The sequence below is a fragment of the Micropterus dolomieu genome, linkage group LG18 (genome assembly GCF_021292245.1).
Source record: "Micropterus dolomieu isolate WLL.071019.BEF.003 ecotype Adirondacks linkage group LG18, ASM2129224v1, whole genome shotgun sequence".
Taxonomy (NCBI): domain Eukaryota; kingdom Metazoa; phylum Chordata; class Actinopteri; order Centrarchiformes; family Centrarchidae; genus Micropterus; species Micropterus dolomieu.
Genome location: NC_060167.1, coordinates 12,119,147 through 12,132,308, shown reverse-complemented (window position 1 = coordinate 12,132,308; position 13,162 = coordinate 12,119,147). Strand labels below are relative to the sequence as shown.

The 13,162-nt window shown below is 39.3% G+C and overlaps 3 protein-coding genes across 15 annotated transcripts in view; 1 reads left to right on the top strand and 2 right to left on the bottom strand.

The window, feature by feature from the left end:
• Positions 1-13,162, top strand: part of nav1b (neuron navigator 1b) — an 87,577-nt gene that overhangs the window by 805 nt on the left and 73,610 nt on the right. The window lies entirely within an intron of this gene.
• On the bottom strand, positions 869-5,197 carry LOC123987287 (troponin I, slow skeletal muscle-like). Of its 3 annotated transcripts, none has more exons than XM_046076036.1 (8): positions 4,020-5,197; positions 2,700-2,733; positions 2,491-2,497; positions 2,349-2,390; positions 2,126-2,257; positions 1,913-2,002; positions 1,555-1,731; positions 869-1,182 (listed from the first exon to the last, which is right to left on the bottom strand). In XM_046076036.1, exons 2-8 carry the CDS (start codon positions 2,711-2,713, stop codon positions 1,078-1,080), a joined length of 567 nt encoding a protein of 188 aa, XP_045931992.1. In that variant the 5' UTR covers positions 2,714-2,733; positions 4,020-5,197; the 3' UTR covers positions 869-1,077. The 3 variants fall into 3 exon arrangements, with proteins under 3 accessions (XP_045931992.1, XP_045931991.1, XP_045931990.1); XM_046076035.1 differs by lacking the exon at positions 4,020-5,197 and adding an exon at positions 3,055-3,616; XM_046076034.1 differs by lacking the exon at positions 4,020-5,197 and having other exon boundaries at positions 2,491-3,621.
• Positions 7,715-12,052, bottom strand: LOC123987288 (cysteine and glycine-rich protein 1-like). The gene is made up of 6 exons (XM_046076037.1): positions 11,927-12,052; positions 11,158-11,267; positions 10,517-10,685; positions 10,046-10,175; positions 9,845-9,938; positions 7,715-9,092 (listed from the first exon to the last, which is right to left on the bottom strand). The coding sequence occupies exons 2-6, from the start codon at positions 11,264-11,266 to the stop codon at positions 9,016-9,018; spliced, it is 579 nt and encodes a 192-aa protein (XP_045931993.1). The 5' UTR covers position 11,267; positions 11,927-12,052; the 3' UTR covers positions 7,715-9,015.

The window sequence follows — 13,162 nt, the reverse complement described above, 5'->3', positions numbered from 1 at the left end:
TCGGTTGATAGGAACTACTTTTCCTTCTGCCTGTCAAAGTCATGCTTGAGCTACAGCTCTGTGACGGAGCTTCTTTGACGTGAGCCGCTGCAGAGCTTTACATTTCCCGTGATCAAATACTGACTATGGCTGATTGTTAAAACAGTCACGTCTGGCCGTATTTTAGATGTGAAGGTAATAATGACGCTGTGTGTGATGTGTGTGTAAAGACAGTGAAATACTTTGGCAGCACTGCAAACTTCACTAAACAACTGAGATTAAGTCTGTCACAATAATATGATGATGTTATGAAGCCGCAGTTGTGTGCAGGATATTTTCATTATAATTAAAGAATATGACGGTAGTTTGATGTCTTGTCATTATGCAGCTATTATTTTGAATTGGTAGGGTTACAGCCGACTCCTTATTTCTCTCATAAATACAGAAACGGGAGGAGGGAGGTCACATTAAACTAGAAATAAAATATGTAAAAAGTATTGGTATTGGTATCGGCAATACCAGCCTGGGTATTACTTGGTATTGGATCAGATAGGAATTAAGTGGTATCGCGCATCACTAGTGAGTAATGGTGAATTATAGCCTCAGTTGTTGCCATTCTGTCTTGTATTTTGTTGAAAATTGGGTCTTCACTGTATTGCACTGATTGTAGTTTTTGTGTCATCTGGCTTAGATTACATTTGGAATGCATTATCTTAAAAAGCTCTGTATCTTCACTTAAAATGTGTGTGTGGAGAACAAGCAGTCCACAAAACATCACATGTTCATGAAAGCAATATCCTAAATCCACTGGTATTGCAGAACAGCTGGGGCGTGTGTGCTTCCCTTCTTATTAGTTAATATTCAAAAAAATGCACTACAACCAAAAAGAGACTGTATATGCTGTGTTTATTTCAGTGACAATGAAACAAAACACACAGTGTAGTGAATATAAAATACCAACAAATTGTTTGCAACCCTCTGAAGTACTTGAGAGTTTATGCATTTATGTTTTGTGTTCTTGTCTTCTACACTCTGCGGTTTACAAGTTATGGTATTTGACATTAGATGGAAGCCAGCTGTTTCTTGAAGAACACCTGTTTACTGGTTTGGGCCCTTCGCTGCATCAAACATCTTCTTGCGGCCCTCCATGCCTGACATGGCTTCCACATTCTTTCTCCAGTCACTCATCTCCACCGTCTTCTCCTGCACAGAGAGAATCCCAGAAAACATGTGGTGTTAGACTGAAGGCTTTCTGCACATTTAGATGCATTCAAGTCTAACATGAGTCCATCAGATGTTAGATGGAGTTTATTTCTACAGCTGGAGCCTCTCCATTAAACAGAAACACTCTTGGGATGTAGGAGTATGATATTTTGCATCAGTTGTTTCTCTTTGTTTTGGCAAAGAAAGCTGATTGGTTTGTTTTACACAAACCACAATGAAGCCAAAGGCTTAAACTGCACACAGAAATTAATACCATGGAAAACGTCTCTGCACCTTGTGTGCTGTAGGAATAATAATTTTTTTTTGCCAAGAGCATCTCCTTAGCTTTGACTTTCTTCAACACACCCCCACCTTTTCTGTGTCCTCCTTCTTGACTGATTTAAGATTAGCTCGCAGATCCAGAGACACCTTGTGTTTGGAGCCCAGTAGGGAGCGCAGGATGGCATCAGCAGAGACCCTCACCCTTCTGAGGTTGGGTCTCTTAAACTTCCCTCGCAGGTCCAGTACCTTAATGTTTAGGTCTTTGATCTGTGGAGAAGGTATAGAGGAAGTTAATGTAGGTAATCTGCCACAGCCAGCAGCAGGTATTCAACTTTAAAACTGAATGTCCCATTGTAGGATCACTTCATTTAAAGCAACATCTGTTGATGTGGAAATGATCAATGCTGTTTGTTGTTATCTTTCTGAAACAATGTTTAGAGAGAGTTACCTCTCTGTTGTTGTGCAAGACTTTGGCTTCAATGTCATACCGCTCCTCGTCCACCACATCTATTTTGGCATGCAGCTCTTCACATAACGTCTACATAGAAAATAAGAGGATTTGGATATTAATTTCTCACCTCCTGATTGAAATAACATCTTTAGCAAAAATATTTCAGTGAGCCAAAAAGACTGGTGTCTGGTGGTAAATGTAAAATTATACCCGTAGCTCTGCTAAGGACATGCTACTGGTCTGTATTGGAGGAGATTTGTCTTTCAGGTAATTTTCCTTCTGTTCCTCTTTTTCTTCCATCTCCTGCTCCAGCTCCTCCTTGGCCTTGGCAACCATCAAGCTCTGAAATACCACACACAAAGTAAATTAACTTTTGTGATTCACTGTCTTTCTGACTGAAGACACAGTCTGTGCAAACGGACTGAGGACTCACCTTCAGCATGAGCTTGCGGGAGGCTGAGATTTTAGATTTCCTCTGCGAAGATAGATTAAATGGGATATTTTAATAGCCCAGTGATAATCATGTTCACATGTTATTAGATTTCTTTAGTGCATAGTGTCTTGTGAAATCTTACCTCCGGTCTGTGGGTAGAAAATAATAAAGGGCACAATAGACACAGAAATGTAGCATTAGCATTGCAGATAGCAGACATGTTAATGAGTTGTATCTGGTAGTTGCCAAATTATATTTAATAATGTGTTCTATAGATAAATCCAATTTGCTGTATGAAATGGATACTCAGATTTGGAAATGGAAACAATAACAGAAACACAATACACTTACACTTTCTCAGGCATCTTGGCTATTTCAATTCCCCCTGGAAGACAAAAATAAAACCTTTTGTCTCTGAAGTTCTCAACAGTAGGGACCACTTGGGTCAAGTGCCCCACTGGGTCTTAAATATGTTTTCCCTTTTAGCTCCACTATAGATACATTCCACCTCACAGTCGACGGTATAGTGTTACACGAATGGAAATATACAGTATCTTTTGATCTTTTATAGACTGTTACCTAGTGTTAATTATTACTCCATTGCTTTTACTATTCTTTACCAGTGGTTTGTGATTATTATATAACATTACTAAGGGATGTGACTTTTCACAGCTTGTTTTGTTTATCTAGCATTGTTATGTCTTACTCGTAGAAAGGCCTGCTGGACAGAATCATCCAGTCACCTCCCAGTGCTGATAGCACACTCATCTGCCAGAAAGCAAAGTGATGGCAGACAGGGAGAAGCATGCAAGGTCCCGACATGGCAGCTATTCCAGATGGATAACATTTCCTGCTTTCAGCTCCACTTTTCCACTGGATAAAGACACAAATATAGACATGGTCCCCCATTCTCAGAAGACTACTGACCGAAACCTTTTGAAGAATGCCCATTTGACTTTACCAAGCAAAAGGGTAAAAAATAATGTGCATGTTCTACATAGCTTTGGGTGATATATACCTTGAGACTATGTAAATTAGTCAACCATTTGAGAGTTTAACTAACAGTTCTTTTCATTATTGATTAATCTTATTATTTTCTTGATTTGGTTGTTACTTGTTTAGTCTGACCAACATTTTACTTTCCTACCATATAAGACAAAGACAAGCAGCATATCATTTGTCAATGTCTGTCAATTGATTAATTAGCATTTCAACTTTAGAGTTTACCATATCATTTAAACTGTAGTATCTCTCCCTTGACTTTAATTTAAATGTTTTTTAATGGAATTAGAACTGAAACATTTAGTTGAATGATAAGTTATTAAAGATTATTTGTCAACAATCATAATAATTGATTGATAGTTTAATAATAAACAAATAATTAATAGTTTATTTTTTAAGCAAAAGAGTGCTGGCTTCCATCTAATGTCATGCTTCTCAAATGTGAACATTTGCTGGTTTTCTTCGTATTCTGTGATGGTATCTTTGGTCTTGGACTGTTGGTCGGATAAAAATAGATACTTTAAGACGTCCCCATGGCTTTGCAAACATATTATTGACATTTTTTGCTATTTGATTTAATTCTGTAGACCCTATGATTAGTTTAGTTTGATTTAGTATAGCATGAGATATATATATATATATATATATAATATAGATTCATGGCCTTACCTTCCTGTGTTGATGCTGTGGATGCAGACCGACACAAAGTGATGGAGTGAACACAACCGCATATTTATCTCCTGCTCCCCTTTGTCCCTCCTCTATCACAAGGAGACTTAAATAGAAACACGCACCCCATTAGAGGGGGTGGCCTCTTGTGTTGACAGATCACTGCTCTCTGCCTCTTTATAATAATGTATGTGAACCTTTCTGTGTGCAAGGACAGGATAAACAACATCCTTGTCGACTTTCACTTCAGCCGTTTTCAGTCAGTTGTTATCTGTTTTTCCTCTTTCACGTGGGTAAACTATTTAAAGCTGTAGGTAGGATCTTCTCTACTCTTGTAATAGTGATGGACAGATTAATCGGTCAGCCCATTATCTGCTGATTCCTGCGCTCTTGAGTCTGATAAACAAAAAATGTATGCGGACACGTCTGCAGGCAGCCTTTTCAGTGTGGCTCCTGTGGAACGATGTCGGCACTCCCCACTGTGAGTTTTGGGAAAGTGGTGAAAAATTTCAAGCTCTAAATGTCGTCTGTCACCTTTGTCTTTTCTAAAAGTTAACACGTTTCTCCTGTCCTAAATGGCGGCAAATCTAATCCTAAACCATTATTGGCTAGCGTTAAATATATATTGTTATATTGTTGAGAAAAAGGCAGTTGAATGACTTCACTTCTGACAAACTGTACCCCACTCTCCCTTAAACATCATGTTCTGAAATCAGCCACTGAAAAACTCATATCGGCTGACCACTGTCTTATAGACAGCTTAAGTCCCTCGCTTCCGCTTCTGCCCCATGGGACCTTATTTCAGAAAAAATATGTACGGTAGTCAGTGGCGACTTATCTTTTTATACCGTTAGAATTGAGCCCTGAATTACACATATGATGTTGGTCAATTTAAAATTAAATTTTGCCAGTCAAGAAAGTCGCAGTTTGTCCAAAGTTACATTTAGATTTGTGTGAAATCTCTTCAATGAACTACATTTCTCGTCTCGCACAATGTAACGTCAGCAACGTTCATTGGCTGCCACCAGCTAGGTAATTTAGCTATGTTCCACACAAAAATGTAACTCATCTGATGTTATATGTATGTGTAACGTTAGCTTCAGTCATCGAGAGAAACAGTTACGATGTCACATACACGACTTTTGGGTTTGTGGTCTTTGTAATTATGTATTTTCACAGTCTTATACCTCAACTGTTTTACAGCAAACTGCGACTTTCTTGACCTTCAAATTTATATTTTAAATTGACAAACATCATATAATTCTGTGCACAATTCAAACGGGATCAAAAAATTAGTTCTCTCTTGCCATTGACTACCGTACAATTTTGTTCCGAAATAAGGTCCCATGTGTTCAAGTTCAAGTGACCCTTATTTTTTCCCATTTGAGGCAAACTTCAAGCAGCCACAGCCAAACTGTTTGTCTCACTGTAAATGCTTTTCTGAGATTTTCTTTGGCTACTGAGAGTGATGTTGGAAATGTGCCCTGTCCCCCTGAGACGGCAGGGCCCCCTTGGTCTGATTAGGATAATAGCTGCAGACAACGCTAAGCCGTGGTTTTAAGGCAGGAATGCAGTTTCCAGTATACATTTAGCTAAGGCCTACCAACTAAACATAGACAAATTGTATCACCTTGTGATGCTGCCGCTCTTTGTGTGCTCAGTTCACTCATGCAAGGACAATCAGTCCTTTAAATTAATCCACAAAATCACTTATGTCTGGTTTGTGTTAGAGATTTAATAGTCTTCAGCTTGGGAAGCAGTGGCACAAATTTTGAAGTTCAGTTTGACAGCTTTGATGTGGACCGACTGACAGATGGAGAGACGGACATTGCCATCCATAGAGCCACCCAGCAAAATGGGAAAAAAAGGGAAAGTTGTGGTCTCTTACTACTTTCACGGGAATATAAATTACAAAAGCTTAGGCTAGTTTTCCTGAGCTGCCTGTTTGTACAATGAGACCAGAATAAGTAAACCATGTCGTTTTCTCATTAGCCATCTAGCCGTCTAGACTCTTCAATCATTTACTTGTACCGGAGCCACAGCCAAGCCAGTTGGGAGGCTGGAAGATCACAGTATTGACGGCTCTCTTCATGAAAAATTAAGGGTTCTTAAATTTGCCAAATCAAGTGACACACTTGCAAATGATTAGTCAATTAATAGATTAGTTGATTAAATATTTAATAATTGATTAATCATTTTAGTCATTTATTTAGTATAAATGACTCACAGATTCTTAAATGTGACTATTTGCTGATTTTTATGCTTTTCTTGCCTGGATCTTTAGTTTCTTTCTTCTATTTTTTTTTTTTACATTGTGTTGACTATGCTATTAATCGGGAAAATATCCCTTTCCCAAAAAAAGCCCTGCAGGACAATCTATTAATGTGAATTAACTGTTGGGCTACTATTGAATTTTATTTCTCATTTATTTATGTCTTCTAGATTAACTATTGTTTTAATTATAGTTATTTACTCAGTTATCTTTTAGATTTATTAAAAGATTGTTTAATAGTAGTTAATTTGTGGTTTGGATTTGGTTTAAACTTTTGTTTATTGTATTGGATATTTGTAACCACTTTCAATAAAACTGCTATAAATACACATCTTCAAAGTTTCACAACTGCTTCCATTAAAAACCTTTAAAGGCCATCTTGAACACCTATTAAAAGGGTGTTTAGCTCGCTGCTAGTGAAGGCAGAATGGCTTCAATACTTTTTGGCATAACGTTCTCTGAATCTCTGAACTCTGCTGGAGGGATGGCAACACCATTCTTCCAAAATCTATTCCATCATTTGGTGTTTGATGGTGGAACATGTCAGTCCAAAATCTCCCATAGCTGTTAAACTGAGTTGACATCTGGTGAATGCAAAGGCCAAAGCATATGATTCACATCATTTTCATCCTCATCAAACCGCTCTGTTGACTCTTTGTATGAAGCATCTGCATTGTAATGTCCCTCCACCCTTTTTCTAAACACATGCTCTGCATATGTGGCAACATGTGTGTGGCTGTTGGATTGTCTCCTACTTGCAGAGGACGAGCAGCAGTTCAGTGCGCTAATTTGCAAGTTGTCAGCCTCTTGAGACCACTGTGACCTGCTGGGCCACCAACCCTGCTATTTATTACAGCTTCATATCCCATATGTGCATTGTTCAAACTCACGTCTTTATAGTGAAATGAATCTGAGGATGTATGAGATAATTTCATTTTCATGGTCTGCAATCTCATCCTCCATTTTTTTTAAAAGAAGCCTTAGATTGTTAAAATTTGCAGGTCTGTTCTTTTGTTCTTGATGAGTCAGGACTTACAAATTCCTGATCCTGATTTGATTTATGACACTGAGATCCAGGCTGTTGGCTCATGGCAGCTGATTATAATTCCACAGTATATATGGCAGCAGGATTAACAAAGTGCTCTGTGTGTTTGCTAGGCTGTCTCTAGGAAAGTGAACCCTAACTCATTTATACAGATGCCAGTGGATTATATAGCAGTTTACAGTAGTTTTCACATCCAACACTTTGTCGTAAAGTATAGTTTAAAGGCGGGTTCACACCTAAAGATTTAAACCAAGGCTAGGATGATGCACTGTGTCAACTTCCAGAAACTGTACACCAAAAGCCATGTGGTGGAAATGGTGTTCGATTACTGGTCATATAGTCAGCGGGTAAAAAAAACAAAACCCACCAAATAATACCTACATACTACTGCACTTTAATGTACTGTTGACTCAGTTCTTTAACTTTTTTTGCCTCTGGCTCCCCTGTAGTGTGCACCCTGGATGCAGTCACAAAACTTTACAGGTGTGTAGTAATAAAAATGAAGGCCAAGTTCGAAGATGAGGGTGTGGTCCGAACATGGGCACCAGAATTAGGGGAGTAGGAAGCAGTGAATGGGCCAGTGCCCCCCCACTTTATGCTTGTCACCCACATTAATTTTAATTTGATCCCATCTCAAGATGGTCTCTATTTTATTATGAATCTAAATACATGAATGCTCTGGAACAGATCACAGCGTTATACTTTAATCTTTGCGTGGATTTCAGACCCAGTTTTGCTGTTGATGTGACTCACATGTTGTACTCAGTGCCAAAACAAACTGCTGCCCCCACCCCACCATAGATGCCTAGCACTGTGCTCAGTGTGCCAACTCTTCGGCGATGGCAGAGACAGGGCTGAGCACTACGACTCTGTTGTTTTGCCGCAACAGCTGGCATTTGGCTCTGTGTGACGATGATTAGAAGGAATAACAAGCACACCCAAGACCATGTAAACATGCACACTGATTTCATCAGATCAGAACCACACAAAGAACAATGACAGTTGTGTAAGGCATGCAAAACTTTGCATCACGCGGGAATAATAAAAAAATCCATCCTTTTTTTGCCTGATATTTATTTTGTGTCTCAGCAATAGCGTGTATCTTAAAACAGTATTTACACCATGTGACATGTAAGGCAGGAAAGAAGATTTTCTCTTAAGTGTAACTGAAGCATAATGTGAGCCTTTTTTTCACAGCTGTCAGTTGGGAACATGTTGGTCTTATTTTGTTCGACTGATTCACATGCTCAATTTTTGCCAAACTCAATCATGTTACTATAGTGCGAGGGTCTCAGTACTGCAACCACAGAGTTTTAATTATTAAATATTATTTATTTTGGAGCCAGCTTGCTGTTAACTCGTCACTTTAAACACACACAATGTGCACATCAAAACACTGAGTTATAATTCAGTGTTATAAATGTTTAGCATGACATTTAGTTGTTTAACCAGTCAAAAACTAGAACATCATAATCTAGATTCAAATGCATCACACAGAGCAAAATCTACTTGGTGAACTCATTCAAAAAGCTGTGTGTTGTGTGCTTCTTTCATTCGTCCATGCCTTTTAGCTAGAGTGAAAGGGCAGAGTAAAATAGGCTAGATATTGACTGACGGATCCTGGAAGCGATGATATCAGAGCTCAGATGTCAGTCCCAGGTGGGCCGAGGCTTCAGGCTTTACTGGGAATGAGCCAGAGCTCCTGCACCCTGACCAAAGCCAAACCCCTTGGGACCAAAGTTCTTTGCATAGCAACCTGTGAATGACATTACGGAGACTGAGAAACACTGCATATAATACACTGTCAGACTGGAGTTTGGATAACAAACTAATGGTTTTAATATATAAACCTCAATTTGCAGAGCCACAGTATCAGAACCACAGAGACTTTTAGTTGGTAGTGGTAGTGGTTATTTATACTAGGTAACTGACAAACAGGAAGTCAGAGGGCTGCTGACCTGTTGGGTCTCTGTCTTACGTAATTTAGAGCAACTGCTTCTGCTCCACAGGTTTAGGTTCCGATGTCACTAGTTGAGGTTAAACTCAACCAAGCACATGAAGAACTGTATGTTGTACAATTACAATGCCTATCACAAAAAACTGCAAGTCGTGCAGTACAGTAATGCAGTAATGATTCATTCATGTCAGAAATTTCCCAGTATTGTCTCATTAGTGACAGCTATTTGTGTAGTTTTGATGTAAGGACTGCAAGAAGTTATTTTCATAAACTCATTTATTATTTTATCTCAAATAATATATATTGTTTGGTCTACAGGATATCATTAAATAGTGAAAATCCCCATTGGTATTTCTTAAAGCCCAATGGGGCATCTTTAAACCCCCCCAAATATATTCAATTTAATGTCACACATGACAAAGAAAATTTTAGAAGTTGGACCAAAGGAATATTTAGTATTTTTGCTGGAAAAATAATGAATAATCATTGAGAATGGTTGCAGATTAAATTTTTTGCCCATCAACTAATAAAATTTTTTGATTCACACAGACCTTTACAGAAGATCTCCCCATCTCTATCAGCCACGGTCGTGGACTCGAGTCCTTTGCCACACTTGGCGCAGCGAAAGCAGGCTTTATGCCAGGACTGATGAGGGAGCAGAGAGTTGGTTCAAGCTCAAGAATATACAGAGAACTTACAAATAAATCCACCATTCATAAACTGAGATAATCGTATAGATAAGTCTCTCTTACATTGCCTCCTCCGATAACCTTCTCCGCTGCGTACACTGTATTCCCACAGCGAGGGCACACATCCGAGCCCCCGGTTTTCTGGGCAAACTTTGAAGCGTTGGGGTTATTCGTAGGGCGATGAGGAGCTTGTCTGTCAAGAAAAAACAGAGCTTTAAAGAAGGCGGTAACTGAGGAAGGAAAGGGATCAGCTGGAGGAAATCTCTGAGACTGAGACACAGTGCAGTGCAGTGCTTAAACGTAATAAGAGCTACTAATACAAATATACATGTTGATTCTTTTGTTGTTGTTTCATCCCTCAGTTGAGGCTTTTGATCCAGCATGTGTAGAAGTAGTTTTGTCTGTGAACACCTTACCGTTCAAGCATTACATGAACTGCACTCTGTCATTCTATAATCTGAATATACAGTAGCAGCACAGCTTTAAGTGTTTTAAATTGTTTAAAATAACAAGAGGAAGCGCTGTTTTGCTCACACTTCAGGCTTGATTCCAAGTCCTTCTCCCGTGTCCATACTCAGAGTGCCGGCTCCACCTCCAAAGCCGTAGCCTTTCGGCCCGTACTTCTTGCCATAGCAAGATTTGCAGTAGATCTCATCTACATGAACGGCCACTGTTGTGCTGTCCAAGTTCTTCTTACAGACCACTTACAACAAAGAAAAGGGGAGGAGGGGTGTAACCTAATAAGTAATACGAATATGCATGTGATTATTTATTTTTCTTTTGTTGAAGATGCTTGTGCACTAAACTAACCAAACATACAGTTCTTGACATTTTTTTCACAGATTTTTAGCTGTGACTTTACCACAAACTATGCGTGACATTTTTAAGAAGAAAATGGCATACCCATTATGTACTTAGCTAGCTCAGATAAATACTTGACTGTGCTGTGTACCTTCCTCTGCCATATAAGGAAGACCAAGACTTTGTCACATGTTTCCACTGGATCCAAATAAGGACTCGAGATGTCTGAGCAAAAACCTGCAGATGCTCACTTTCCTACCCTGATGCCAAATACTCTGCATTCCACCCTGGCACTTCTTGTGATCTCAGAGTTGGTTACGCACTTGGAGTCAGTAGACAAGTAAAGCAGATTACCTGAGAACTTTAATACTTACTGCACAGAAAACAGGATTTATGCCAGCTCTTCCCCTCACACTGCACTTCCTCAGCGAAGTAGACAGTTTTCTGGCAACAGCCGCACTTGTTTCCTCCCCCGAAAGGCATTCTGCAAGCATACAGGGGGAGCCTGTTGTGTACATTTATTATTCACTGTATATATAATGTCTGTCTTCTGGAGCACAGACCAGTGTTACTCTGCAGACAGATGCCATCTGCAACACTTAAGGCTGGATGCAACAGTACCTATAAAAGGAGAGGTACCACTTTGCTTTGATACACTGCTCTTTCTTTCCCTCTTCTTGTTTTAGCGTACCGGCATAAGAAGCACTGTTCATTCCTGATTGTAAAATGCAAAGTACCTGCTGCCATAGCAGAACACACTCTACATGGTCACCACACCAATGTGAGTTCTGAGTCTGATGTCTTTATGGCAACAACCACTTGTCATAATGTTTGCAATACATCAGCCAAAGGTGATCCACACAGAAAGTCAGCAATCTACTAGATCGCCCTTGACAAACAGGAAATTCCCTGCATTTCATTTTGTAGTCACATGTTAACAGTCGTGACCTCAGACATCCCAAAAACCTACAATACACTCAAACAATCTTTTGGAAAATAATAAATAAAGACTGTTCGGGGATAGTTTCAGCATAGTCTCCAAGTATGACTACAATAAATCTTGTAGCATTTTTACCTTGGCGCCTTTTTCAAGGATGTTACTTATCAGATGCTTTTTCTGTTGATTATCCTAAACAAACCTACCTGCACTGAAGTGAAAGGCTGGTCCTCTCTGTGGTTGTTCAGTGGTATTAAGAGTTGAGAGGAGACACTGGTCAGATGAAGGGAAGCAGTGGGAGGCTGAGTGGACACCAGGCTGAACTTGGGGAGGAGTCAGGACACAGAGACAGAAAGAGGGAGAGAGATGTAGGGAGGAAAAGGAGGAGAAACAAAGTGTGAGTCGTTATAGATTGTTATTGAGATAATTATCATCAATAATCATCTCCATTTATATGAAACGGTCATACATTGTGAAATCACAGAACCCCGTGCCAGAAAACAGTCAAAATTAAATGTTAAAAGCAACAGATGGATGGTAACATGTCATTGCTATAAAGGAGGCCACACTATTGAGGTTCAAGGTAATTCTGCACAATAGCGACCCCGAATGGAAAGACAAGGGAACTGTTGTAAGTTTTGAAGAGGAGTGAGGAGTGACAGCCCTATTCTATAATTAACATTTTTATATTAACAGTGGATCAAATGTGAAATTGGTGGCCTATAATGATCATCTGACTCTGCAGTCCCAGTCAGCTCTAAAGAGTTTTAGTGAGTTTCAACTTATTTTTCTTCCATTTTACAGACTGCAACATTACAGTTTTGTTCATTCTGACCACTTTCATAATTGTTTCCAGGGAGCAAATAAATATAATGCTACGCTACCCATGCTACACTACCTGCCCAGTACCAAACGGCAGACAAAAGTAGCAACTAGTACGTAGCTTACTAAGTACTTAGCTGTTAAAAAGCAAGATATTTCCTTCAGGAGTTGGTGGAGACAAAATTGAGCTAAATGTGTGCCTCGTGTAAATAGGCAACTGTTTTCTACCAAACGCACCATTGGAGCTTAAAAGGTGACAAAATGCCAATGTTACATTTAAAGTGTGTTTCTTCTCCCTCTAAGAGGCAAGAAATGTAGATTATGCAGAATTTCATTTGCAAATCCTCAGCAATCCTCCCAGTCTACGACTTTTCAGCAGGCACCCTGGTGATGCTCTGTCGTGAAAAACATGATCGGTTGGATTGAGGTCAGATGACGAGATGATTTGGCAAGTCAAGAGCATTCCAGAGTTTGGTACTAAAAAAATGCCTCGGTGGCTTTCTACATCAGTTTGGTATAATCATCCTGCTGGAGAAAACTGAAGGATTATTGAAGAATTACAGGTCCTACACTGTTGGACCTGGATGTGAACAACTGCAAAGTCCACTTTAACTTCATAG